Genomic DNA, 27,989 nt, shown 5'->3' with positions numbered 1-27,989 from the left:
GTTGACCAATTGTAATCACTTATTAAGACATTGGTGAAGTACAAACTAGCACAAGTAAAACTGGGCCAATATCAATACCTGATATCTGTTTCCATCTTGCTGTCATTTGCGTATGTTCATTTGGCAGGAAGGGGAAGGGTTTGGCCATGAGGTGTTTTCATTGGCATGTAATAGTGATAGTAATGTAGGGGAGGACTGCGAGCTGTTTAACCGGAGACGAGAAGGAATGTCAGTGTTGTGGTTGTTGTTGATTTTCTTTTTTTTTTGAAAGGTGTTGCAAGGATCAGAAATATATCTGATATATATGCACCATAGCAACAATACTAATATTGGATATTGATATTGACCCAAATTTTATGATAAAACACAGTGGACTGACATATTTTTTGGCTTTCATTAGAAAAAAGCCAAAATTGGCAAGATATATAAATCTGTGTGTAAAGAATGTATATGTTTTGATTTAAAGTACTACATCACTTAAATAACTATTCAACTGTTAGTTTAAATTCTAGTTTATTGTGATTCACCTTCAGTGACGACACTTCAGCCTGAAATCCAAAACACACTGTGATGTGATTCACGCTGAACCATTTCACTTAGCAGACCACATCTACACCTGATGTCAGTGTGATAAAACTGTGTTGTTACCTGACGCACCATTTGAATTTCAGGGAACAGGTAAACATGTAAGTTTCTCCAGCAATGATGATGTGACAAACACATGCATCAAGGAAAACTCTGAAAGTCAAAGCATGATTTGATAAGTGCACGATGTCCAAATGTGACGTAATAGCCATTGTTGAAGTTGCAGTAAATTACGACGAGAAGTTTTCTTCAGCAAAGCGATTTCACCGGCAACATCCTGCTAAATTTGATCCCTCTTGATTAAATGAACTGCAGAGAGCAACGATGCTTACGATATATTGCACGAGTGGCGTTGTGAAGAACAACAAAATGTAATGCATTAAAACTGACTGGGTCCTTCTGCAATGGTTACTACTGTGTATGAAGAAAATGATGTACAGGAAATACTTCTGAAGCTGTGTGTGAGAATGTCCTGCATGTTATGTGAAGGAAACATTCCTTCACATTCAAGCACTAAGCTACCATTAGATATACAGCTCCATTTACATTTACTGAAACCACTGATAGAGATTTGTTAAATGCTTTCAAAGAAATTCATGTTTCTGTTGCGGCAGCATGATCTTACAGTAAAGAAAGTAAGCTAAAGAAAGTTAGTCATATAAACCATTAATCACCATTTGAACCTCAACCTTTTACACTTTATTTAATCTTCAATTGTTAAAGCTCATCAAAATATTAATGAAATGTTATTTTACGATCTCTTGTTCTCCTGGGGTATAAATATGATCGGACACTGACATATTTCTACTACTAAACTAATACTACTAAAGTAAGGGTGATGCGTGTTTTTCATCATAAGACAGGAAACGAAAATGTAACAAAATAGTTTAATTTTGCCTATTTGTACAGTTGTTGCTAATTAACAGCTTTTTTTTATGTGAGATTATGCTACTGCCAAAAAAGACAAGATGCTTTGCACCTTGTCTTTGTTCATTTAGTTTTGATCATTTTGATGGTTTTTTTCTACTGTTTTTAATTCAGGGCACAGTGTTTAGGCCATTGAAAAGTATCACTTTTGAACAAATTAACACAATTTTTAACACACCCGAGTCTTTTCCTTTTACACCCAAAAGCAAGATAAACTAAAGTTATACATTTCTCTCAGATATGCTGGTGTGTGTGGCCTTCACTTTGACCTTGTCTAACTCAGCTTTTCTTCCCGTCTCCCAGTGAATGACTCGAACGTTCAGTTCCTGGACCAAGACGATGACGACGACCCGGACACGGAGCTGTACCTCACTCAGCCCTTCGCCTGCGGCACCGCCTTCGCTGTCAGTGTACTCGACTCGCTGATGAGTGCGGTGAGCTTTTCAACGTGCTGCAAAAGTGCTGTGATTTAACATTTCACTGCATAGTTTAGGTTGGAGCTTGTACTGTTTTGTGAGAGCCCTTTCAAAGTGACACACATGTTAAAACGTCATTACAGGTAGTAATATTAGACACTTCCAGTGCATCTGAAAAGTATTATAGCACTTTGCTTTGTCCACATTTTGTTGCATTACACTCCCAGCTGTATTAGATTAGTCTATTTCCACTGAGTTTTTTTGGAAATGTATTAAAAATAAAAAAAGCGAAACAATCACATTTACATAAGTACTCATAGCCTTAGCTTAATAATATTTTGACGAGCTGTTTTCATCTATCATCCTTGAAATGTTTCTACAGCCTAAATGGAGTCCACCAGTGATAAATTCAGTTGACAGGACTTGATATATAAAGGTACACACCTGTTTGTATAAGGTCCACACTTGACAGTGCAGGTCAGAGATCAAACACCAAACATGAAATCAAATGAATTGTCTCTAGACCTCAGAGTCGAGAGGTTTTGTCTTGAGGCACAAATCTGGGGAGGGATAATGGATGGATGGTTGCATGAAGGGATGTGAAAATAGGTGCAAAGATATCTCTCATCCAACCTGAAAGGAGCTTGAGAAGAACTGTATAAGAATGGAAGAAGCTGCCTGAAGATAGGTTTGCTAGGCATCACTTTCAAAAGGACAAGAAAATATAATTGCTGCCAAAGGTGGATCAACAAAGTAGAAAGCAAAGGCTGTGAAAACTTGTTTTTGTTGTTTTGTTGTTTTTAAAAAATATATAAATTAGCAAAACCCTAAAAGAAATCCAAACTCTCTTAGTGAGTTATTTGTGTCTAAAATGTGGAAAGAGATAAATACAATTTGGATTAAAGATGTAACGTTATGTAGCGTTTAAGAGTTTTGGTAATTGAATCAGTTAAGCACATTGGTCACATCCACCTGCCAGTTCTATTGATGTCTAAAACTAATTTTTTTTTACATGACTATCATAAATTAGATTTTCAAGAACCTCATTAGATCTTTAAACTCTAAATGAATGTTGAAGGTTAACCGCAACAGTGATGACACAAGCTTGGCTATAACAGACCAAATGAAACCTCTTCTATCTTTTGACAACAGCAACGCTCCAGTGGAGATAAAATTACGAAGGAGATGGAGGAAAGTCTTCTGTAAATCCTCTGCCCCCTCCCCCCCCATCTCACGACCAACCATAATTCTTTCTCTCGCCATTTGCTGGTGTGATGACTTAATTCCTGCAGTCGTCCAGTTGAATGAGAGGTTAGGGGGCCGAGAGGTGCTGAGCTGCGCAGGGAGTAAAACAGGCGTCAGCTGTAGTCTAGAAGTGGTCAGAGGTGAAGCCGGCTAATGGACACTGCTCATCCATCATGAAGCTCTGCAGGCCTGTCAGGGGCCCAGAGAGAGGCGCTGCCACTCTGGCCTCGCTGTCGAGTGACATCGGCTGTCTTAGCGCGAGGAAAAAGCCGGGCCTGAACAGCTTGAAGGACAAGTGAACCAGACACCTATAGAGGCCAGTCTAACTGGTGTCCCAGAAGAAAAAGGAGATATTGTTCAGTGTGTAGAACAGCATTCACACTAGACTAGTGACGGTTTAAGTACTTTTGCTTTTTTGGTGTGCAAAATGCCCATGGACACCATCAAATCAGAGAAATATTTGTATTTAGGGAAAAAAAAAAACTATGTAAAAGTCCTTTTTAAAAAGTAAGTAAAAGTGTTTTGGTTTATCAAGGCTGCTGTATGTGATCCAGAATTAATAATTGATTAACACACATTGTCCATCAATGGAAGGTTTTATGCCTTTTCTTTAAAGGTAAGACCTTCTTGACCAACTAACCTTGAGCTAAAAGCAGCTTCAAGGAGCTATGCAGAAGGTCTAAGAGGTTTGAAGTTAAAGAACAGGCAAGGACTTTCAGAAATATACTCAAGCTAATCCATGCTAAGTTATACAAAGCTAAATACCAGCTCTATAATTTATAGCCGGTAAGTGGAAAATGCTTGTCCACTTTCTGAAGTATATAATGTTCTAAAAGGAAAACTCAAACTTTTTTATCTGACTGACTTATGAATTAAATAGAGTCTTCGCTGGCCCAATAGGGCCTTTAGTAAGATCGGTTCTGGGAACGCACTTTCAGTTGAGACCAAGATCCACTAATATATCTGTTAAATTGTTCTTTGATTATTTGCATGCTGCACAAACTCTAAAGCTGGGCTTGTTTCCTTGTTTTACTCACTGGATCTGGCATTTGTATCTGTTGCACAATGTTTCAATACTGATGCTGACAATAAGGGCAATCACCAAAAATGATCAATTATTTATTTTGTAACGTGTAACATCATAGAAACAAGCAACACTAATGATCTGGCAGCATTAAATTATTACTATTGGCTTTAAACATTTGCTTGTATACGTTGTCCGTTCTTTTCCAAGTTTTCAGTTGTTCCAAATTTAAAATATACTAAAAGTTTACACTTCACATAATTCCTCGATTTTAGATATTACATTTTATGGTCTTTTCAGTCCATTTTATATAGTCAGAAAATATTTTAGGTGGTACAAAAAATATTCACAAACAGAGGTTGGACAGCACTGTATGTCTCAAAGTTGCCCAAAATTTTAAACTTCAATGGGCGTTCATGTTGTACTTTGGACTGGGAACTAAGAAAACTGGGCTTTTAAATGGAGCATATGAATCGGATATAATTTATATTTAAGACCCAAAATTGATTTGGGGGCTACAAAGAGTGGCCTAAAAAATAAAGGGAAGCTTTTTAATTTTTTTTTCACTATTTCTCAGTTGTCAGACTTAACACAAGGGAATGTTTTTAAGTTTTCATCAGCTCATTTTTCTTTTTCATTTCTTTGCAAGGAGACATGGTAAAGGTCAGCATAACTGGCTGTCGGTTTATTCCCTTCTCATCTGACACCTCTCTCTAGTGGTGACGGGGGGAGTTTTTTTTTTTTTTCTTTTTTTCTTTTTAACAGAAAACCCATCTGTGTTCTCTCCAGACATACTTCAACGATAACATCCTCACACTAATCCGGACACTAGTCACGGGAGGAGCCACGCCAGAGCTGGAGGCCCTGCTGGCTGAGGAGAACGCTCTCAGAGGAGGCTACAGCACACCACAGACGCTGGCCAACAGAGACAGGTGTCGCGTCGCCCAGCTGGCCCTGTATGACGGCCCGTTTGCTGACTTAGGGGTAAGCAAATGCTTTGAGCGGAAATGACAACGTTTTGGCATTACCCAGCAGCACGCATCTGGTCGCCTCTGCTTGTCGCAGTCCTTAATCCTATGCGAGCAACAGTAATCACGAAAAGCAGGCCTCGGTGGGCGGAGAACACTTTGATAGAGGACAAAGAGTGCTGCAAAGGAAACACCAAGTGAATTGGTTCCAGCCTGTTTTACAAGGTTTTATTGTTATTCAGAGCTTCTAGTTCTGCAGATATTTTTGTTTTCCTCTAGAATAAATTATGGTTTGGGGCACAAACATTGTTGATTGCTGCAGTCTCTAGTGCTAAAAGTTGACATTCATTTGGAATTAAAAAGCAAATAAAGAGCTGATTAATTTTACTGACAATGAAGGAGTTCATTAGCTGACATGCTTTTCTTTTGTTGCATGTTGTTACAGGACGGTGGCTGCTACGGCGACTTGTTCTGTAAAGCCCTGAAAACGTACAACATGCTGTGTTTTGGGATCTACAGATTAAGAGATGCTCATCTCGGCACACCAAGCCAGTGCACAAAACGGTACAGTGTCGGAGCTTTCTCTTCACCAGAGCTCATCGTCATTGGGAATAAAATGAGTCGCGCATCAACCTTTCCGATGTTTCTCGTTTTGGCCAGATATGTGATCACAAACCCCCCGTACGAGTTTGAGCTGGTGCCCACAGACCTGATCTTCTGCCTCATGCAGTTTGACCACAACGCTGGCCAGTCGCGGACAAGCTTGTCCCACTCTTCCCACTCCTCCCATTCCTCCAGCAAAAAGAGTTCCTCTGTGCACTCGGTGCTTCCCTCCAACCGGCAGAACCGCAGCAGTAAGAGCAGAGAGGCGAGGGAAAAACAGAAGTAGGTGCCACTTGTGTGTGCCGTGTGCTGTCGATCTGCATGTTAAGTGTTTTACTCGTGACCTGTGTGTTTTAGCTGTGTGTATTTGTGTGCAGGCTGTGATGACAGATGCAGTGTAATGTGTGGTTTGTGCTGTTTTTACTTTTCTTCACAATCATCTGCATGCAGTTTTCACTCTCGCATCATAGCGATCATAACAGGACAAAAAAAAAACATAAAATCAATAAAACTGCTAGAAAAATGGTTCACACTTGTTTCTTATTGATTCTTGGCATTGCATATAATTTAACTTCTTGCTTGGATGACACTGATTGTTGTTGGAAACAGGCTTATAGTAAAAATGTAATCATAACAAACATTTAGTATGTTGTTGGCTCTACCTGTTCTGTGTAGCTGTTTCATGTCTAACTTGGTGTATTTGTGCTGTTTGTAGTTGTTGTTTAGTGGTTATTTGTTCACATGATCAGTTCCTAGATCATGGTTGTAGTGTTTTGTGATGTGTAGTGGGATATACTGAGAATAAAGGAAATCTGGCTTTTAGATACAGTATACTACTATTCATAAGATCATTCACCATTAGCAGTGTTGATATTTTCTCAATCATGGTGCATCTGTTGTGCTTTTTTGCATGTCCGTGTTTAACAAGGCTTTTATTTCCTATTCTTTTTATAAGTCAGTTCTAAAATGATTTCAAGTTTAGTATAGGATTCTTACTTCTGTTGCAGCACCCTCCACATTTATTAGTATCCCTGGTAAAACAAAGTATAATAACTCTTTAAAAAAAATGTATACTTCATTGAAGTAGGACAATCTCACACTAACAAAAAGTTGAGTAAAGTTTTCATATCTGGAAAACAAGATATGCTTGTTTTCAGTACTTTTGCCAAAATTATCTGGACCTAACCAGTTCCTTTAAAATGAATGTAACTTGCAAATTAATCAGATTATATATTTGCTTACAGCATAAATAATTTTTTATTAGTAGTGCTTTACTTCCTTAGTTTCCCTGGAACATAAACACGGAAGTGACCCAAAAACCTGAAATTGGAAAGACTAGAAAACATCTGATTCAAGTAAAGCACAAGTGTGTTGATCTTATAAAATGGTGAGTATCTAAAAATTCCCTTATCTGTAGCTGCTTGTTAAAATTTTAAACTAGATGTTAACATACACTGCATTAAATCACACATAGTCTTGTTTTAAACAAAGCACTAATTTTGAATAAAATGTTTATATATTCGGTCATTTGGTATAACTAGAATTATTTTTAATTTTTTAAATGCTGAAAAAATGTAAGAAAATTTTCTCAGATTTCTTTTTTACTTCACATTTAGAAGTTTACATTCATTTTATGCAGTTATCTTTTAAACTGTATGATTTGTGTTAAATAGTTTTTTGTACGTTAGTGTCTTTTCAGCTGTGACTGCAAAAAATTCGCCATGGGACTGAACTAAAGGCTGCTCAACAGCATTGCCGAGTGCTCCCACATTGTTCAGTCTGGACTGCTGAACTTTGGCATCAGTGCATAACGCCACTGACGACAGAAATCGCAACAGAAAAGTCTACAGCTCCAATTTGAGTTAATACAGTAGAAATTTATGGATGAGATTCAACCAGTGGAGAGGACAAAGTCAGGAAAAAATATCTGAGGACAGAGACTTGGATATTTAACAAACTGGCAACGTCTGGAAACATTTAAAAGTATTTAATCTTGAGCCTAATGTGCCATGTAATCTACCTCAGTGGGGAGCAGCAGCTCAAAAACCTAAATTTAAAACATAAAATATCTAACACTAAAATTAGACATTGCAACTTCTGATCCAAGTTGCAGTGTCTTGGATCAGACAGCATCTCACGTAGATTGAGATTCTGTCCACTCACTGAATAAATGTTCAGTGTTAAATGTTGAATTTTTTGAAAAAATTTTGTGTCTATTGTACTGCGAGAAATTAATTTATTATAAGCCATAAGTCAGGCGGTGCAGATAAATGTGAAAGGTGCTGTATTCATTTTCCGCTCTTTCTCCCCTAAAATATTATGCTTGAGATATGAAATTGAACTTTTAAACCGTGACACAAGATACTAAAAGCATGCAGATTTGTTTTGGTTACACTCAGAATTTACCAAAGTGAAGACGAGATGCTCTCAATACATCTTGAAATTAAGATGTATTAAACTGCCCAAATGCAGAAGTAACAACATGCAAGCTTTAAATAGAGTGGTTAGTCATTTTGTCCGTTGTGTATTGACTGTAAATATTACCTACTTACAGTAGAATACTTACCTCTTTTTCTGAAGTGCAACAAGGATGAATAGAATGGGCCAAGGTATGCAAGTTAACGATTCTGCATGACTTAGCAACTTTTACTTGGGGTTCTGCTTCATAACTATGTCCCCTGCGGATATTGTTATGACGAGGGGAGTTTGTTTCCTTTATTTTTCTTCTCCAGATGTTGAGCAAACCATGCCTCAGTTTAAGCTTTGCTTTCATGTAGAAAGCAAAATGTCTGCTGCTGCTCCTGCCTCCTACCTGCCATGACCAGGCCCATCTCCACACTGCATGAGGCTGAGACAATACCCTCCCCACTTTTTTTGTGTTTTCCTTAGTTGATGATCGAAGTATTCTTTTTCTCTGAAATGCATTCTTTTTAACATTATTTTTCATGCCCCCTTTTATGATTTGTTTGAACTTGGGATGATTTGCATTGTGTGAGAGGTCTGTGTGTCTGTGCATCTTCCCTCTTGTTTGAATGCTGTCAGACGACTCGTAGCAGGCTTTAAGATGTCACACATATGTTCCCATGCAGTGTTGTAAGATACTGTTTTTTTTCTAGCAACTGTTTAATTAAAGCACAGAATGGCAACAAGTTTTTAAGCTGCACAAACTCGCATGTTAACTCACATGTAGGTCAGACTCATTTATATATCCCCCTCCCCGATGTAGTGAATTTACTTACCGTTTCACAGAATTTAAAAGAAAGTGTGTCCAGCCCTGTGCCATCGGTCACACTGAGAAAGTGGGAGGTGTGACCAATTTAAAGTTTATATTAAAGAGGGGGATATGAGTCTGTAACTTTCCTCCTTGTAACCATGTTCACCTGATATGCTGGTTAGAGGCGACATCACTAAGTTACCGTATCAACAGAGGACCGCGGAGAGAGATGGCAGACATCTTGCTTCACCTCGGGCACGATTCTGCACATCAAATGTCTGTGCTCTAACACACAGCCCTGCAGCCTTAAACTTGCTGATGCACGCGCAGACACACGCAACCTCACAAATGAATCTTCTCACATGCAAGCCAACACACACACAGACAGACACATTTCTCCACCTAGGAAAGTTAAAATTTGTCGTTGCAACTTAAACCAGAAAGGGAGATGTGAGGAGTGGAAAGGGGTTTACAAACTTCTGACAACTGGCAATGCACTCCTCACTCACCTCAGAAATGTACTTATGTACTTACATGGAAAATGTGTTTCTAAAACAATAAATATTTTTGTTAAATCTGTGAACTCCAAATTGGTTTTAGATTAAAGAGTTGCGATTATGATAAGCTTATGTTGATCAGTGTTTCTGGGCCTACCTCTTTGAGGCAAACTATTTTGCAAGTGTAGCAGGTTTCCCTGCTTCAAAGGGCTTTTGCAAGGCTTAGTAGAAGCTGTTGAAATAATTTATCCATGGTAATTGGTTGCATTAGAGCAGAAAACCTACTAAAAGAAATTGGGCTGTTTACCCTGAGAAGCAACACTATTCCAAACTATATTTTGCTTCAACAGTTTCCATTCCTACTAGCTTTTCTCAATTGATTTCTTTTGTATTAACTAACCACAGTGTCGGTATACTATTACTTTTTGCTTCCAGCTAGTTATATGCAAAAAAAAAAAAAACACACACACAAAAGACAATACAAGGTTAAATTCTTCCTGACCATGCCCAATTTATAAACAGCATGAAATGGAGGTCTTTCTAATGACTTCAAGTCTCTCTGCTTTAGTGGCATGTGCTCAGAAAGTGTAGTGGTAAACACTTTTAGTATATTCTAATGGTTTTGTAGGCTTTGATATTCTTAAACAGTTGGATGGACTTTTATTGCTGCTTACGATATCTTAAGTCGATCTTGGTGATCAATATGTTAAAGCTCACAGACATGTTGGGACTATGTGACAAACATTAAAAACAGAGAAAACTCTGCAACAACTATATTTACCACAATATTCTACAACAATACATACATTTCTGTAATGGTACAACCTAAACTTCTTGAAGCAAGAGGTTTGCTACATAAATTTAAAACATTATTCTTAGTTCTATATTTTGGTGGAAACCAAAATCTCTTAAAGATGGATGTCTTAAAGCCTGTACACATAACCAAACGTTTCACTCTGTAGCACTGAAGCAACAATATTATTACTGTCTTTTATCCAACTAAAATGGATATTTTCACATGCTTTCAAAGATGTATTGAAAATGTATGCCACTGTGTGAACTTCAAATTGGCTTTCATACCTTACACTTTGAGATTAACCGCAAAACAGTGCCATGCCAATACTGATCTCACTTAAACTGAGGCATTTTGGTTGTGAGTAACCTGACGTTGCAAACGTTTCCAAGCTAACTCGACGTTTTCTTCCTCTTCTGCCTTGTTCCCTTTAGAAAAGAAATGGTTTACAGATGAACCGGAAAATGCCTACCCAAGGAACATTCAGATCAAGCCCATGAGCACTCACATGGCCAACCAAGTCAACCAATACAAATCCACCAGTAGCCTGATTCCACCAATCAGAGAAGTTGAAGATGAATGCTGAACAGGGGCATGAGTGTTTCTTTGCTTACTCGCCAGACATCTGTGCGCTCTGTCTGAAGAGACGAACTGAGATCACCAGTGGAGATGTGACGATAATACCGATGGGGGTATTGAAGACTGACACACATTTTTCTTCACTCTTTCTTCCAGTCAAGGGTTGGACAGAAACACGGACAAGGGACGTCCCGTGTGTATACCCTAAATGTTAATTCCATACTTTGGACTCTGTTTAATTTACAAATGTATCCATAAAGATGTACATAATGACAATCAAATAAGGACTGTACAGCCCCTTCCCTCTAGCACTTTTTTTGGAATTATTTTAAGAATTGACAAGAAAAAAAAAGTACTTCCTGTTATTCTTTGCAATAGTTCACTTCTTCACAAGACCATGGATTAAGGCAGTGGTGAGTTATTGGAGAATGAGGATTCAAGCGATAAGCTGACAATATCATTTCCCAAAGATCCAACCCAGATGCGTCGCGTAAAAAACAGCTGGGTTCATCGTCATCATATCTTCTGTCTGCTTCTGTTTTCTATTTGCACTAAAACCAGAAAAAAAAAGGCTTCTTTTGACAGAACAACTGGAAGCGTCACCCCCCTACCCCACCCCGCCAGCAAATTGTCTCGGAGGAGATTTGCATATGGATGGAAGGAAGGAGGAAGAAAAGAAAGGGAAGGGGTGCTGGGCTTTGGATGCATACTAATCTTGTTCTTCGGTTGTTATCCATCATGTTGTTACTTATGGTTTGCAGATTTACCTTGAATCATCACTTTGAGCAAGAGCATTCCAGCCCTGCAGAACATAATCACCTTGCAAAGCAGAAATCTATTAACTCAGAGAATGGTGCAATGAAGGTTCATGCTTCCTTGAAAGACAACTCTGTACCCATGTGTTTTCTGCAGATATGTCAAATACCGAGGCTGAGATTCACATTCAACCTCACATGTGTGCCTAATCCCTGTTTATAGGACACAGTGGCGGTTCCTATACAAATGGTACCCTAGGCAAGCCCCTTCGTCTGGATCCTCAGAGGAATAGAAGGAAAATGGAACAGAATATTTCAGCAGTATTCAATGAATTTCTGTCCAGTGTAGACATTTACTGTTCAGCAAATTCAGCCTAGGAATTTTGGATTTTCAACAAATCCAGTCGAGATCAAACAAAAATGTTTAAATTACCAACATCAGACATTTGTAAAGTGTGTTTTAACTCTATTTACGCTGCGCAAAAAAGCTTGGTGGCATTCTGCTGCCCTGCGCAGTGGGCCGTGGTCCACTTTAAAAACCGCCACCGATAACACAATAACCGATAACACAAACACTATAGTGTTTGCGCTATCCGTCATCCATTAAGTTTAGTGTGTAAAAGTGTGCATCTCAGCCACTTGTTTCTCCTGTGTCAGTGTAAAGCATCCACCCTAACCAATGCATACAGGCTGCACCAATGTATGCATTGGTGCAGCCTGGAGGGAACTGCATGTATGATCTTAGTACTAAAGTAAAGCTACTAACAATGATAAAAACTAGAGGATTTGGATCTACAATTAGTCAAGTTGCATTAAAGTTGAAATGAAACATCCCCAACTATGGTTGGTCTAGCAATGAATGGCAGCTGACTGGCGTTCCTAAACATATCGCCGTGGCATCTGCGGCAGACTAGGGATCAAAAAGAACAGTGCTGCATTTTTCTGAATGTTTTTTTTCCTTGTTTCACCCTAAAGTTGGTCTCTGTAGCAGGAAATGCCACATAGCGCATAATAGTGGGCATCAATAGGCCCTTCTTTGATCTGAGACACTGCCTGGCACAGGGTTGGCGCAGAGGCAGTTGAGAGCTTGGATGTTCTCTGCAGCCAATCCAGATGTCGCATCCCTCAAAAGTTTCAGAAGTAGACCAGCTGCGCTCTATCCTGTAAGACTCAACCATAGTTGGTGGAAATGCAACAAGTCCACAGACAGCATTGAAGGACATTGAAGATGTGCTTGTGTCCTTAATGCTGACCTGCTTACGCCTGTAGATCCAAATCCAGCTGTTGTGGACCTTCTAGAAATGTGGTGGTGGATTTCTATATTTAAACTTAATTTTATACCATAAACATAACTGATTTCTATTTATTTTTCTAACAAATAATCTAGAAGGAATTGCTTTGGAAGATGAATATTCAAAATCTTTAACATATCAATTGAGTTTAAAAAAAATATTTAAAAAGCGCTATTTATTTTCACTATCTATTTAATTCCGTCACCTGCTGCACCCTCTAACTAACAGACTGCATCGCTCCGGAGCAGACAAAACTCACAGCTCGGCTCCACTGAGTGCATGCGGAAATGAACTTGAGCTCACCTTACGCATAGTTCAGGTGCATTGTGTCTATGAAATCAAGTGTAAGGGTCAGTGGAGGTGAATTATGTTTTGGAGGGGAGGGGGGAGAGGAAGGGAATTCAGCAACTGGAGTGAAGAGTCAAAAGAAGATGAAGTTGCTCCCACTGTGTCCAGGCCAGAACTAACTGACCTTCAAGAAACATGTTTGACCTAAATTAGGTCTCTAGTGTGGGGAAAGAAGATGCGAAAATTACAGCACAGTGTGCTAGTGTTTTCATGAGACAAAATAATTTAATAAAAATAAATACATATGCCTGGGAGATGCTGTTTGTTTACTGCAGTGATTCTCTTCTCTATAGACTGTAAAGGAAAAGTAACTCCAAACATAGGAGACCCTTTTGGAATATGGAAAAAAATATATATTGTGCTAAATATGTTTGTGTAAACTCAACCCATGATATAGAGCACACGTCTTTCTCAAACAAAATGATCCGAGCTTAAGTGTTTGTCTATTGGGTGTTAACTATAATGGCGCTTCATACACATTGTCCTGAAGTGAACTTTTGGAACTGTGATTACATCATTGTCACACATTGTAGCAAATAGATTTCTTTAAAAAAAAAAAAAAGGAGTAAAATATTTGTAGAATTGGGATGTTTATAGCAGATTTGCTAGCCTGAATGCTAAGAAATTATTAATGTGACAATGACACAAACTGAATTGACAAATTTATGAATTAAAAAAAATAAATAAAAAAAATAAATCTTGGGTTTTATTTAAGAATGCAGAGACTATTTAAGGAAAAGTAAGATGTGGTTAAACATCCGAGATAGAAGGTAGCACCAATTCAGCAATGATTATCAAACGAGAGAAGATTGTTAGCTTTCCTGGGTTTTACTTTGTTATAATCCGAGATTTACATTCCATTTTGTCAGCTTGTCATTATCTGTCACAAACTGTCACAACTGCTTCTGATTTGTTTACATGGTACCTTTAAGGCATTTAATGCTTCAAACTGACAACACATGAATTTATTTTCCATATACTTAATGACTGTGCTTTTTTCTACCTGAGCCCCCCATCATGCAAGTCATTCAAACCAGCGTTATGAACAACACTGGATTAAGATGTATCTTCTTCCTACACTGTTAGCAATGTCTTTGTATTGTATACCTCTAAACCTTTTTTTTTTTTTTGAAGTGCCATGAATCTTTTGTTTGAGCGAGCATCCTTCAGTCATCCAGTCTAGTCCCAGTGCTGTGAGAAACAGTCTTGTACTGACATGGAGAACATCCAAGCCACCAAAGCCTCCATGCCAGTACAGTGCCAGGCAGTGCAGTAGGTCAGAAGAAGGGCCTAGAATTAAGTCCCACTAAAGCGAAAAGTGGCATTCAGGCGGTTGGAGCAGAGAGTAGGAGTTGGAACTTGGAACCCCCGGAGGTCAAATCATGCATATCGTCTCTGCTGCAGGTCTCGTCACAGTGTGCAGTGAGATATGGATGACTGAAGGATTCACACACAAGTCCGTAGATGTTATGGTTTTCAACTTCTTCAGTTTGAGATCAAAGAATATGTTAATGTGGTATGTTGCATTAGTTTTATTTTCAGTATTATTGTTTTTATTTTTATTTTATTTTATTTATTTTTTTGTCGTAAAAGATGGGTATAATTTATTTGCAGGAGATTGTACTAGATATGATATATAAGATGGGGAACGGAGGTAGGTCTCAAGTCTTAATAAGACATTAAAGTTGCGTTCAGCACTTTTGTCCAAATAAATGTTGCTTTTTATCATTTCAGGAAGATTTCAGAATATTACTGTTGATTATCCCAGGTAGGAGTTGTTGACATATTGTCATTGCAGCATACAGGAGTCTGACATAGCATTCTATTTAGTTTGGATGTGTTTTAGATATGAAGGATAAACGGATTATTTGATGGTGCTGAGTTGATCTACCTGACTCTGTCAAATATAATCTGCTGATAAATATTCTGTCTTGTACAAAAAGTTTGTACATAGATTGTACATGGTTTCTTTTTGTATTTTCTCAAATTAAAATGGATGTATTTGTGTTCTAAGGTTTGGATTTCTGTCTTTTTTTTCTTGGCAGAAAGTTTTTCTTTCCATTTTATTCTACACAGAAGGGACCATAGTATAGGAATTTACTAACATTTGCAAATGAATAGAGGTATATTTGGTGCACAGAATATATATATATATTTATGGAAAAAGGGGTGTGAATTCTTTTATTCAGCGTATGTTACATCTTGTTCCAAACATAAAATCACACTGCTTTTTGCTGGCACCAGATTGAATTACGTAGTTATTATAATGGGCCTCCCCCTCCAGGGAACAGTTCAAAAATTGTTAGCTTGTTTTTATGTGCAGCACTTGCAAAAAACTTCTATAAATCCATCAGATTATTTTCCAAAGTTTCCCTGAACCTTTACATTAAAGTTCTTAGTAAAACAGATTTAGTCATCTGCTTGTTTCAAGTGACTGAAACACTGTTAATAAATTTTACATATTTCAAAGCAAAGTGGTCAGGAGAACAACCTTTTACATAAATTGTGTTCACTAAGGATTAACTGGAACCTTCACTGAAATATTTTACAAGCCAAGTTATCTATGTGTCACACACACTGCTTCACGTCAAAGCAGAACTTGAGTTTTTTCAATAATACAGCGGTATGTAGATGTAATATTGACATTGTGTTTAAACTGGACTCAAAAGCTACCAAGATTTCAAGTAAGTACTTATTGTCAGGGTCTTTAATCCATACGGCAGATGATGACATACGCACCAGTTCAGGGTTTCTCCACAGTCTGGGGGGAAAAAAATAGAAAATGTTAAAACGTTTGTATTTCTACTCCCTTTCATTTCCCGCTATCCCCATTGATCCAACAGTAGACTGGAATTAAAACTATAGAGACAAGAGTCTGGAAACGTTTTTACATGAACATTAATCCAGAGCCCTGTCAGTTGTACACAGTACACAAAGCTAATGAAAGTATTGGTGTTTGTCTGCATGACATTGGCATTACTGAAGTATTACACTAGGACTTGGTATTTGTAATATGCCTGTTTTTAAGCGGCTTGAATCAGGATTTTGGTAAGAGAAATAGTTCTACCTGTGTGTGTTTGTATGTCTTATCAGGACATAGTCTGTGCTGCACAAACAGCGCAGGAAGACATTTGCAGAAGGAGACCCTGACCTTGAGTATCAGACTCAGATTAATGCTCACTGTAGTTTATCAATCCTCCTCCTGCTCCCCCTGCCAAAAGTTGCTGACCCCACCATTCAGGTTGCACCACCAATCCGCTTTCCCATTGGCTCTGGCGTTATTCTTGATTTATATTTGCTGACATGCTATTAGCTGCTCCATCACGTTCACCTGTCAGGCTGTCAATCAGGTGGGCATGCACGGTGATGGGTGGGAGTAGTATTCTGTCCACGCTGGCTCATATATCTGCATGGAGACAACAACCACAGATGAGCAAAGGACATCACCGGAGGTATCTCGCTATCAGTTCTGTGAATGTGCATTACATCAGGATGCTTAGCTTCTTAATGTTGCTTCTGCCCGCAGATACAGTTATTCAAGGAGCAAATGATTCATTGAGGAAATAATCCTCTTTTCGCCACGCAAGAGCAATAACATGTCAAAGCAAAGCCTGCAGCGATAAGAGTATCATTAGACAGCGCTAAAGTTAAAGGACATTTAACGGTGGCAGGAGCAGATTTGCACCTCAAATAATCTGCTTGTACTTGCAGTAACTCCCAGAAGTAAGTAAGGAAGTAGCCTTTACTTACTTCTGTTAAAAATGTCATTTATTGTGATGTAAAGTTCTGAGACTGAGAGCATTTCTTCATTTCAAAACATTTCACATATTTAAAGCATTCATAATGTGAGATATATCATGTGTTACCTGAAAACACGCGATGTATCGTTAAAATAAAAAAATGCTAAATAATCCACTGCCCTCCATTAAACTAAGTTTAAGCACTTTGTTTCAATTTCATCATTAATTTTTCTTAGGTAGGAGTTTGTCAGCCACATTTTGACTTGGTGCCACTTAACATTTTTTGGCTACTCTACCCACCTCTGGGAAAAATAAACAGCTTGCCATGCTCCAAAAGTTTTAGTAAAAATGTCTGCAGCATTTTACGTGTTGTTATCCTTCTGTCCTGTTTTCTCAACTCATCAATGACTGTCTTCAGAGCTTTGCATGTGAAATAGTGCAGTTCTCCTGGCTGATGCCTTTAAGGTAATTTCTATTTTTTAACCCTAACCCTAAGGGATACAAATGAGGAAAATTCTACTATGACAGGTAAACTTTACTTCTGGGTAATCAAATTCACTATAATTGAAGGTATAATTGCATCCAACAATTACATCTTGTTTTAGCTCAATTTTCTTGAGCTAAAATTGGCTCAAAATGTTTTGCAACAAAGTGATACTTTTAGTGTGTTGCATTTAATCATCCAGGTTATTCTCAAACCTGATTTGTTTTGCAGTATGAACACATGCTACATTGCAGGTAAAGTTTTGACATGATTGATCATGGTTCCCTTTCTTTACACCATATAAACAGAGGTGTCTACACTTTTGAAAAGCTATTCTACAATGTCCAAAACTGCCATATCTCATTAGGAATCCTTTAAGCATGCTGAAATGACCTGGCTGTTAGAAAAAGAATAAAATGAAAAAAATATATATAAAAATCAGAGGACATCTCTTACGTCTCTGAACCCTGGTCTCCTCCTCCTCCTTTATACTCCTGAGCTGAAGTGTGCGATTTCACACTCCAACGTCAAACAGCTGCTCAAGAGGAGAACGTATGACCCACCCTGGCATTTGTCCTCATTTCTCTCTCAAATGTGCAAACACTATTACCCTTGGGTTATCTTAAGTGGTGTGGTGAAGATTCTCAGCCTCTCCTGTTCGCTTCTTGCCAGACAACACCATCAAAATCCGGCAAGCGGAGAGGACAGAGCAAGTCTGAAAGACAGAGTGAGGTGGGGTGAGAATGCGATGAAAATGGAGCAGATGTTAGTGTGGCGGCTGATTTGTGGGCCTGATAAGGGGGTGCTACACGAGGCAGCTGGAATTGATGGCTTGTTAGTGAGGACAGGCCCCCTCTGTGAGATGTTTTCAAAATGATTGATTTACAATAAAGTGGCTCCGGGTGTGCGCATGCAAGCAGAACTGATGCAGATCGATCCCGCTGAAATTGATTGATCAGCCATTTAGCTCGGCAGTGTGTTTACCGAACGAGGCCGAACAGGACCCTCCTCGAGGCATCCTCCCTCGCCATAAAGCAGAGGAGAAATGCTGCCTCGCGGGCCCCCCCCCCGTCTCATTTCTCTGCCGGTGGCAGGGAAAACAAGCCCTATCAGAGCACGGCCCATAAAAATGTAATCATACAGTGAAAAATACCAGCATAAACATTTACGATTATGTACTTTATTCTGCCATCAAAGCGTCCTGCTGCAACTTGGAGATAGTATGCCTTCAGAAATAATGACCAACCTGTTCTATGCAAAGAGCAGAGCAGCGGCTGCCTTATCACAGTGTCACATTGAGACTTTCAGAAGGAGGCATTGAAATAACTTCTCACAGCGGATTTCAGTAAACAAGCAACCGCACTTAAAGCTGACACCTCCAACAACCTTTAGCCTTGCTTTTTTATTATCTTGGAGATTACTACTATATGTAACGCTGAATAGCCCTCAAGCATTAAAGTACCTTGGTACTGTACATAAATTGTATCTTCTGTAATTTTAACAAACAGTGCCTAGAAGGATCTCTGCGTGTTTTACAAGAAGTTTTACACATGAATAAAGCACAAGGACGGCATTTACCATGCGACCCCGCTGACCTTCCTTCACTTCCTTCCTGCCAAAACAAAGCTCTCCACCACTCAGCTGAGGATTTAAATCACCTGTGCTCACTCGCCTCATCCTGTTATTTAGATAATTGCCAACAAGAGTGAGCTTTTTCCATTCTCAGGACGGCACGCAGTGGGCCCATCATGTCCCTTATTAACAATTTTACACACTTCGCTGCGGCGAGAGGGTGTCAGGATGCCAATAATATTTACCGTCTGCTGCGGGGCCATTCAAGGAGGCTGATAGTTGCTGATTGCCCTGACAGAAGCTGACGGCATTCGAAACCTGAGATCCCTACAAATCAGCTCGTCTGCTTTTCTTCTTTAAGGAAAGGAACGAGAGTTTGTGGTCGTGAGCCATGTGGTGCAGTGCCAGGCTAAACACGGAAAGGATTGTGTCTCTCTTCGCCTTCAACATTGGAGACTTAAACCAATCAGCCATAAACTTATGGCTTAAAATATTTCTGCTTGCAGTGCCTTACAAATGTAATTTTATAATTTTATTACATCACTACCACAAGGCAGCAATTATAAAGTTGATGAAGAAAAGAGAATGTGTTTAACTTTTTTTTTTTTTTTAATAAATGCTATAAAGGGTTTTTACTCTGTTACCCCTAAACAAAATCTGCTATTCAACTGAATGGTAGATGGATCCCAGCTGAGCTTCACTCCATAATTTTACTATCTGCCATGACTTGGACATCATTTGCGTAGCTGTGAGTGGGCTTCAGAAATCTGCAACTCAGATTAAAGAAACTATCTATGAAACATGTTGTAGGTGAGCACTTCACAAAACAAGCATTTCAAAAACCTTTATGGAGGAGTTGCAAGATTGTTAAAAGAAAGTAATAGAAAGCCTCTGTGCATTTTGACACAAAACACGTATGACACACAGCAGACATTTAGAAAAAAATTGCTTGGCCTGCCTCCAAACATTTGACACATAATCCTGAACTCACTAGTGATATTGTGATGCGTGGTAGTGGAAGCGTCAGGCTGTGGAGGTGATTTTGTTCAAGAAGACATGGCACAATGGATGGATTTAAATACAGAGAATCCTGTGAGAAACAACTACAACAGACTTGAGACTTGAGGTTCATCTTTCAGCAGAATAAACACCATAAACACACAACCAGAGCAACAATGGAATAAAAGTCTGGAATAAAGAATCTTCGTGTGTTAAAATTGACGCAGGTGAATGCATTTGAAAAGGTGCAATAAAAGGTTTTCAGAAAAGTATTGACTCAGAGAGGTGACCACAAATGCATGCCGCATGTTTTACTTTATTTTTTTTAGATATTTAAATGTAAAACAGTTTAGAAAATGATTGATTACTTTCATTACCCTTCAAAATTATGTTCTGCATATTTCGGTGTAACATATTATCTTAGTAAAAGACATTTAAGTATGCGATTGCAATTCTAACAAAATTTGACGATGTTTTAATGGGTTTGAGTACTTTCGCACAGGACCATGTTTGTTTAAAAATTCAATTTTTGACTCATGCTGAAAGTTTCAGATGTACTCAAGGGTCATTTAGTAAATCAATGAGCTATAATGTTTAATAGCATTTGCCGAAAGAGCTCAGAGGCAAGTGAATGTAACGTCCGTCAAGGGAGTATTGAGCCTGCTCAGCCAATCCATTCCGTCTGTAATGATTTCCATAACATTGACATGAAAGATGTTGACACCAATTACACCATCTCCCTTTTGACCCCTGACAATTTGTGTCTCGAAGCGTTAAACATCTCAATCACGAACAAACACTCATGCAGGCCACCTCGAACTGTATCAACATCTGCAGCGTCGTGTGAAAGTTACAATTTGTTTTCTTTATGTGACAGAGAAGTGGAGGGGAGAGATCTGAAGACGGAGCATCGTTCCGAATCCATGATAATAGTTTCCATGACAATGAGGCATGCTCCGTGCATCGGCTGCGGCCCAGATAAACAGTGATCCTTTACAAAAACAAGAAGGTCATTACAGCAGCTTGTCAAATCAATGCCCAGTGTGTCCAAGTTGATTAAGACATCTCTCCTCAGCTCTGACACACCGTCAATAGAACAGGCACACGTTGCGGGACGAAATGCTGGTGGGCGGGGGTGTCCGTGGCAGAAAGCGTGTGTGTGGGTGTGGTTGTGTGCGTGTGCGTGTGTGTGTGCTGGAGGGGGAGGCCAGACACTCCCCTCTTTCTCCATCCACACACACCTACACAAACACACGCACTGTACTCAGATGATTGGAGTGAAATACCCATCAGTCAGGGAGCTGGGGTGGACTAATGATTCCCCGTGCTGCCTATTAGAACTACATGACAACTCAATCCTGCTCGCCAAGAAAGAGAAATGAGGGAGAGTATTAGGTGGGATGGAGGAAAGAGGGAGGAGGAAGGAAGGGGAAGAGTAAAAAGAAAGAATAAGAGATGAAGAAAAGAAGTAGTGACCTTGTAGCAACATCATTTGAGGCTGAATTAAATTGGCAAGAGCAGCTAATCTTTACCTTGGGGCGATTAACAGAATTAAAGCAGAACAACAAAGGCACAAGGGTTGGCTTTTTCCTTTTTTCTGCCTGACTCTGCCATTTGTAATTTGAGTCGAATGTCTTCTTCTGGTGAAGTTCCTATCATTAATGGGAGGATTTTTATTTATTTTTATCCAAAAGACAGATATTAACACACTCAATAACAGTGAGTGTGTTAATATCTGTGTACACAGCTTGAACTTTTTTATTCACATTTGCATCATTCGTCACATAGCAACCACACACTTTGGTGTTGATCTCCAGAGGAGTTAGATTTGGGCTTTGATTAGATTAGTTTAATACACAAATAGGCTTTGATCTACACTACTCTATTGATGCTCTGGTTGTGATTACAGTTGTTCTCCTGCTGGAAGCTGAATCTTCACCTCAGTCTCGGGTTTTTGCTGTCTCTTACAAAACAGAGCCTGACAGACACGTAACTCGACCTCTAACAGATTTTCTTTAGTTCTGTGGATTTTTCGCCACACATTGTGCTTTGCATTTAGGCCAAAAGGTTCAGTCTTGACCAGAAAGCCTCTTTCACATAATACATTATAGCTTGTAGTTGTAACATGGTAGAATGTGACAAAGGTCAAAGGTTGCTAGACTTGCATGTGGCAGATCCTCATTTTAGTAAAGCATACTGACTTATTAAATAAGCTGGTGCAAACACTATAGTGATTTTTTTTTATTAGCCATCAGTAACTGTCAGTCATGAAATAAAGATACAGTCTGAAACTTCTCCTATTTTGGAATATTTGCATATTATTAGAGCAAAGACAGTTAATTGTAGCTAAGCTTTTGCACTTGGTCTCATGACCTATCTCTTCTCACAAGCTGATCAATATGTTTGGAAAGACAGACAAGGTTAGGCCTCTCAGCCCGTCGAACAGAAAAAAGAACATAAATCATTTCAGAACTGTGAAGGTTAACAACTGAACTCTACGCATGCTAAGATGAGAAGCATAAAAACCAATAAAGCTTTGGCTCAGGGACGTTCCAACTAACTCTTGTGAGAAGATCAATGTTTTCTGTTACTTCATTACATTTCCACAAGCATATTTGGAATGGTAAATGATTTGAAGTGTTTGTTCATATACGATTTCACTGAAATTATTCTCAACTTCCTTTGCTCTTCATCTGTCATGGTGACCTCACAGCTGAAACTTGTCCAAAAGAACAATAAGTGCAACGTAAGCAGCTTGAATCACCAGCTGAACCCACGATAAGGTTTTCTAATTCAGTACTAATTAATGTTTGAATCATCCAGCCTTTTTTAAGGTGCAGAGAAGTGTCTGATATGATCTAAAACTCTGCAAAACACACTGGGAAGTTGCCTTAGGTTGGAGACGAGAGTGCTAAACAATCAAACTTTATATGTCCTCAGTAACCATTTATTGACAGACCTGCATTTAATGAAGCTCAATGAGAAACACAGGCAAATTCAAAAACATAGTTGTTTCTCGAGTATCAGCAGCCCAGCATCACTTACCAAATCAGTTAGCATTTTTAATAGTAACTACGTCTACATGTGGGAAATAAAAAAGGCCCAACAACAATGGCAGGGATGATGCTGCTTGTCTACAACTGAATAAATAATTGAAAGGGGTGTGTCCCACATAAAAGTAGTGTAGAGATGCTTATTCTGTAAAAAAAAAAAAAAAGAACAACAAAACCTAATGTGGCTTAAATAATTAATGTTGTGTACATTGCTTATAATGCTTTGCTCTCTGGAAAACTGAGTAAAATTGTACTGTCTGGAAACAGCACAGAAGAACAGCAATTGGGAAAATATATACAATGAGTCAGAAATCGGCTGGTCCTCTAAAATGATCTCAAATGTTCAGAAATGGAAACTAAACCAAGACAGACTGAATATACTGAACCATCCAGTTGGTGATGAGCTCCAGGATTATCAAAGCTGGCCAACAGTTACCTATGAGCAGTGTAAAAAAATATATAAAAATGTGGAGCCTAAAATATAGTGATTAACAGGAAAGCATTGTTTATCTTAGTTTTAAGTTTTAAGTGTTTTAAGTTATTTGTTTTCAGTTACAAACTGAAAAACAATATTTTATATACCTAAATATTGCCCATCTCTCTCTTTCAAGTGTAGTTAAATTTTCTTCATGTGTTGATTTACAATAGGATGCCAAATGTTCCCAATGTTTAAATAAACTATTCCAAATATTTGAAGGTCTGTTCACATTTTTTAACCACTTGGGTTTCAACACATGACAATAGATGCTAAAAGTGAACAAACCTAAGTTTTGTCCATCCTAATTTGGAAACTCCACACAAAGTCAAATCTGTAATTGACTGAAAGATCAAACTGCATATAAAGAAACCCTTCTTAAAACATGAGCCCCGAACCTCTGAATGTTATCTCAAGAAAACCAAATATTGGCAGCAGTATATACATTACTCCCTTTACCTCTAGAGTATTCATGATTCAAGGATTTAATTTGCTCTTAGCCATACCCCAGGGGAAGGCAGGCTAGATTTCCACATCTTAAGACAGATCTCCCACACCTTTTCCCCACCATTACTCACAGCTGTTTGTCAAAACCTGACTTCCTCCATATGTCATCGTCATCTGCCGAGGCCAAGCTGGGCGGTTTTAGAAGGCTGCCCTCCAGAGGACCCCTAGGAGAGAGCCTCAGGTAATACCACAGGATGAAAAACTCTTGCTGCAGGTCACACAACACTGAGGGTCCATGATTAGTTTCATAGGATGTTATATATATATATATATATATATGTGTGTGTGTGTGTGTGAGATAAGATAACATGCTGTTGATAACCCACATGCCACTAGCAGCATTTATGTTAACATTAACAATTTAGCAAATTTTAGCTCATACACTAATTTTAACATACTGAATGGAGTAAGTCCATGTTACTCAACATGCCTGTGACTCTCCACATGCTGTTGAGTACGTTGTTGCTTACTTTAGCATTGATGCTAATTATTAGCATGAGAACTCTGGCTTCAAACTGACGGGCACAATTTGACAGGCCCTGTTTAAATTTCTAGTTTGACTTATTGGGTTTATAAAGCGAAACATAGAATGTTATTCTGGTTAATTTTGATGACTGTGGCTCAAAGTTAATGGAAACGAGATACAACATATTCAGCCTTTTGTCAAATCGTCTCTCTCTCAGGTGATTGAGTAGGCCAAAATTTCTGGGTAAATGAGCTTCGGAGTTTTTATTACCTGTAACCCATAAACTTGAAATAGATTCCTTGTACGTGGGGAGCCTTTAAGAGGTTCACTTTTTGACTCGTTTAACTGAAATAAATTACTTTTTCAGTTATTGTCAAGCTACATTGGTTTAGTAGTTGATGCAAAAATACTTTTACTTCTTAATGAAATAAGGAGTCTTGCAAGATAATCATTGTGAGAAAAAACTTTTATGTTACAGTTTGGTTTGTTTCCTCTGGATATTCTTGAAAAAGTGTCTCCATGCCAATATTTCCAAAATCTTCCCTTGAAATTTTTGTTTGTTCAAAATCAATCTTTGATGCATTGAATGAAGAGTAGCTGTAGGACCTAACATTCAAATACATATTTCAAATGCCCTCTGCCACATAACTGTATATTTTATGAATGTTTCCCTGCACAATGATTGTTAAAATAAACAAATGAAAATGCATGCTGAAATATTTATCTTGCCATTTTCTACGTAAATCGGCTAAAAGGAGCATCGCAGGGAGGTAAAAATCAAGAACTGATGTAACAAACAAGCGTATCACTTCAAAACAAACAGAAAACAAAAGCGTGTTTCATTACAATATTTAGAGCTGAAATTGACAATAATTAATATTCATGAGTCTGCAACTTTGCCGCCCCCCCAGGATGCTTAAATTAATTATGCTAACAGGGTCATTTAACTGCCTGATTCAAAGAAAGCAGCTCTCGTGCAGTGAATGACACAATAATTATACACACAATCTAATAAGAGGACAGTGACAAGTGGAGGAGTGACACCCTCATCTCCATAAAGTACAAAGGACATGTTTACACATCTGAACACAACCAACAGCAACAAAAAAAAAAGATGTTAAAACCATACAGGCAAGATGAAAGAATGAAAAAAAAAAAAACATGAAACAAAAAAAAACAATTTTATAGCCGCTGCTGCTTTTCTCTCATGCGCTAATAAATATGATTTGTTGCTATGTGTTATTATTTAGAATTATTCATTTACTCTGTCACTGCACATGGAGGGGTAATAGAAACGCCATTGAGGAGGCTGATTTACTCTGCAAAATGTTCATCTCAAGGCCGTGCACCGTGTGATTGGTGCCAGTGTGAGTAACCGGAAATCATGCATTATGTAGTCGAATTTGACACGACCTTGAGACTCCGCGGCATAGACCATCTATTACTATCCAGGCGACCTTCCCGACGCCGAAGATACATCTGATGTGTTTAAAGCTGCTTTACAATGCATTAGGAGGGCTTTACATGTGCTGAGCTCACTTTATTTGCTCATACATTTTCACGGGGAGAGTTTAGTGTCGTGCTGATGGGGGCCGTTCACAGTGAGTGAGTCACTTGTGGAGACAAATGAGCTCATGGAAGCAGGCCGGGCAGCCGGATAATAACGCATTTCTGGGCAAATTCCCTTCTTTTCCGCTTTTACTTCCTTCCAATGCGCCGCACATTTACTATGCAGTGAACCCCGTGTGGGTTTGGGCTCATCGTTTATTCTCACTCGCTGTAATTGATTGACCTGCATCTTGAAGACAGGGAATGGATATAATTTTTCCCACCAAACAAACTGATGTCAGGATCAATATTCTCACTGCTGGTTAAGCTTTTGCAACCTTTAGAATATCAGCTCGAATCGATACCTCTCATTTCGTTGTGCACGCTTTCAAGCAAAGTTTTTCTTCCTCACCGCTGATCATGTCAGCGACATCTGGTCTTCCTGTTGAACCTACGTGAAGGCCGGGGGCCGGGGGCCGGGGGCCGGGGGCCGGGGCCGGGGCCGGTCCCCACAATGTGCCTTTTCAGAATTGTGGTTTATCTCATATTCCAACTACAAATATCTGAGTAATTTATCGGAGTGGGGATTTATTTGGATATGAGATAAACCAAATACATTAATGCCAAATGGAAGAAAAATTATGTTAAGTAAAAATAAATAAATATCTGAAAAGTGTGGTGTGCACTTGTGTTCAGCCCCCCGTGTTTCAATGCTTTGCTGTAACAGCTTTCACCAGAGCTCCAGCTGTTTCGGGGGCATGTCTGTCTGATTTGTTTGCGTAAGTTCCAAATTAGCTCAAGTCAATTCATTTGGTTTTAGGTCTGGGCTTTGACTGCTTTAAGAAATATTTCCAATGCAGCTTTGTCTGTAGGTTTATATACAGGATTCTCCTACATGCAGCTCCATGCAGCTTCCCATCATCTGTGGCCAACTTCTGTATCACTGTAGAAAGAAATACTCCACCACAGCATGATGCTGCCTCCACTATGTCTCCAGTTGAACAAGGTGTCTTCAGGGTGATAAAATTTTGGATGTTTGGCAAAATGTTTGATTTTGGTCTCATCTGACCAGAACACCTCCATCCACATTCTTACTGTGTTTCCTACATGACGGGCAGCCAGATTTGGGGAGCACAAATATTAGTTGTCACGTTAACAGAATCTTCTGCCTATTGGTTGCTTTTCTGCCCTGAGTGCCAGCTTGGGTGGACTGTCATGTCTTCATAGGCTTCATGCTCTTTCTATTTTCAGATGATGGATTGAGCAGAGTTAAATGAAATGTTCAAACACTGGGATATTGTTTTACAACCTAAACCCTGCTGTAACTTTCTCCATCATTTTCTCCCCGACATGTCTGCCGTGTTCCTTGATCTTTTGACGTCGTTTGTTTACAAATGCTCTCTAACAAAACCTCTGAGGCCTTCCCAGAACAGCTGTATTTAGACTGAGATTAAGTCACATAAAGAACAGCTGCAGTCGCTAATTACAATTTGGATGAAAGTTGGCCGCGCTTGATTTTAAACACACAAAGTCTGTACTTTTCAGGTTTTTATATGCATAGCAGTACTCTTTCTTCCATTTCACATGTATGCGCACGTCAAAGTTCGATAAAATACGTTCAAATTTCAAGGTCTAAAAATACTTTGCGAGGCACTGCATTAGCATGTTATTGTTCTTGTCTCTCCCCAGGTACTTGCGCACCCCTGTTCTATAAACACTTAGAGAAGTGAGATTATATTTACATATAAAAAGCCTAATAATTATAGGGAGGAGGAAGATGGGTGTTCCCCCTTATCAGAGGAAATGATAAGGGACTAGCAGGCCCTGTGAAAGAACAGGGTCCATTTTGATATAATTGGCAGTGGAATTATTTATGACATTAATTGCCACATTATCGAC

At 38.9% G+C, this 27,989-nt stretch overlaps 1 protein-coding gene and 1 long non-coding RNA gene across 25 annotated transcripts in view; one reads left to right on the top strand and one right to left on the bottom strand.

The window, feature by feature from the left end:
* kcnma1a (potassium large conductance calcium-activated channel, subfamily M, alpha member 1a) overlaps positions 1-15,259 on the top strand; it is a 166,117-nt gene extending 150,858 nt beyond the window's left edge. For 17 of the 24 annotated variants that reach the window (XM_081616491.1, XM_081616490.1, XM_017308918.2 and 14 more), the window contains 6 exons: positions 1,816-1,946; positions 4,987-5,181; positions 5,611-5,729; positions 5,826-6,050; positions 8,349-8,377; positions 10,707-15,259. In XM_081616491.1, the coding sequence (XP_081472617.1) occupies positions 1,816-1,946; positions 4,987-5,181; positions 5,611-5,729; positions 5,826-6,050; positions 8,349-8,377; positions 10,707-10,858 (851 nt within the window). In that variant the 3' untranslated portion in view covers positions 10,859-15,259. The remainder of the gene's footprint in view (positions 1-1,815; positions 1,947-4,986; positions 5,182-5,610; positions 5,730-5,825; positions 6,051-8,348; positions 8,378-10,706) is intronic. The other 7 variants (XM_081616496.1, XM_017308935.2, XM_081616497.1 and 4 more) reach the window with 1 other exon arrangement.
* Positions 15,260-15,322: 63 nt separating this feature from the next.
* Positions 15,323-24,301, bottom strand: LOC145555120 (uncharacterized). Its single transcript, XR_014091205.1, has 3 exons — positions 17,927-24,301; positions 16,578-16,652; positions 15,323-16,007 (listed from the first exon to the last, which is right to left on the bottom strand). It is a non-coding gene; the product is annotated as an uncharacterized LOC145555120 (long non-coding RNA).
* Between the last annotated feature and the right edge of the window lie 3,688 nt (positions 24,302-27,989).

The sequence above is a fragment of the Poecilia reticulata genome, chromosome 15, assembly GCF_904066995.2.
Source record: "Poecilia reticulata chromosome 15, P_reticulata-male-v2, whole genome shotgun sequence".
Taxonomy (NCBI): domain Eukaryota; kingdom Metazoa; phylum Chordata; class Actinopteri; order Cyprinodontiformes; family Poeciliidae; genus Poecilia; species Poecilia reticulata.
The sequence above is the reverse complement of the archived record's forward strand: the minus strand, read 5'-3'. Positions and strand labels throughout refer to the sequence as shown.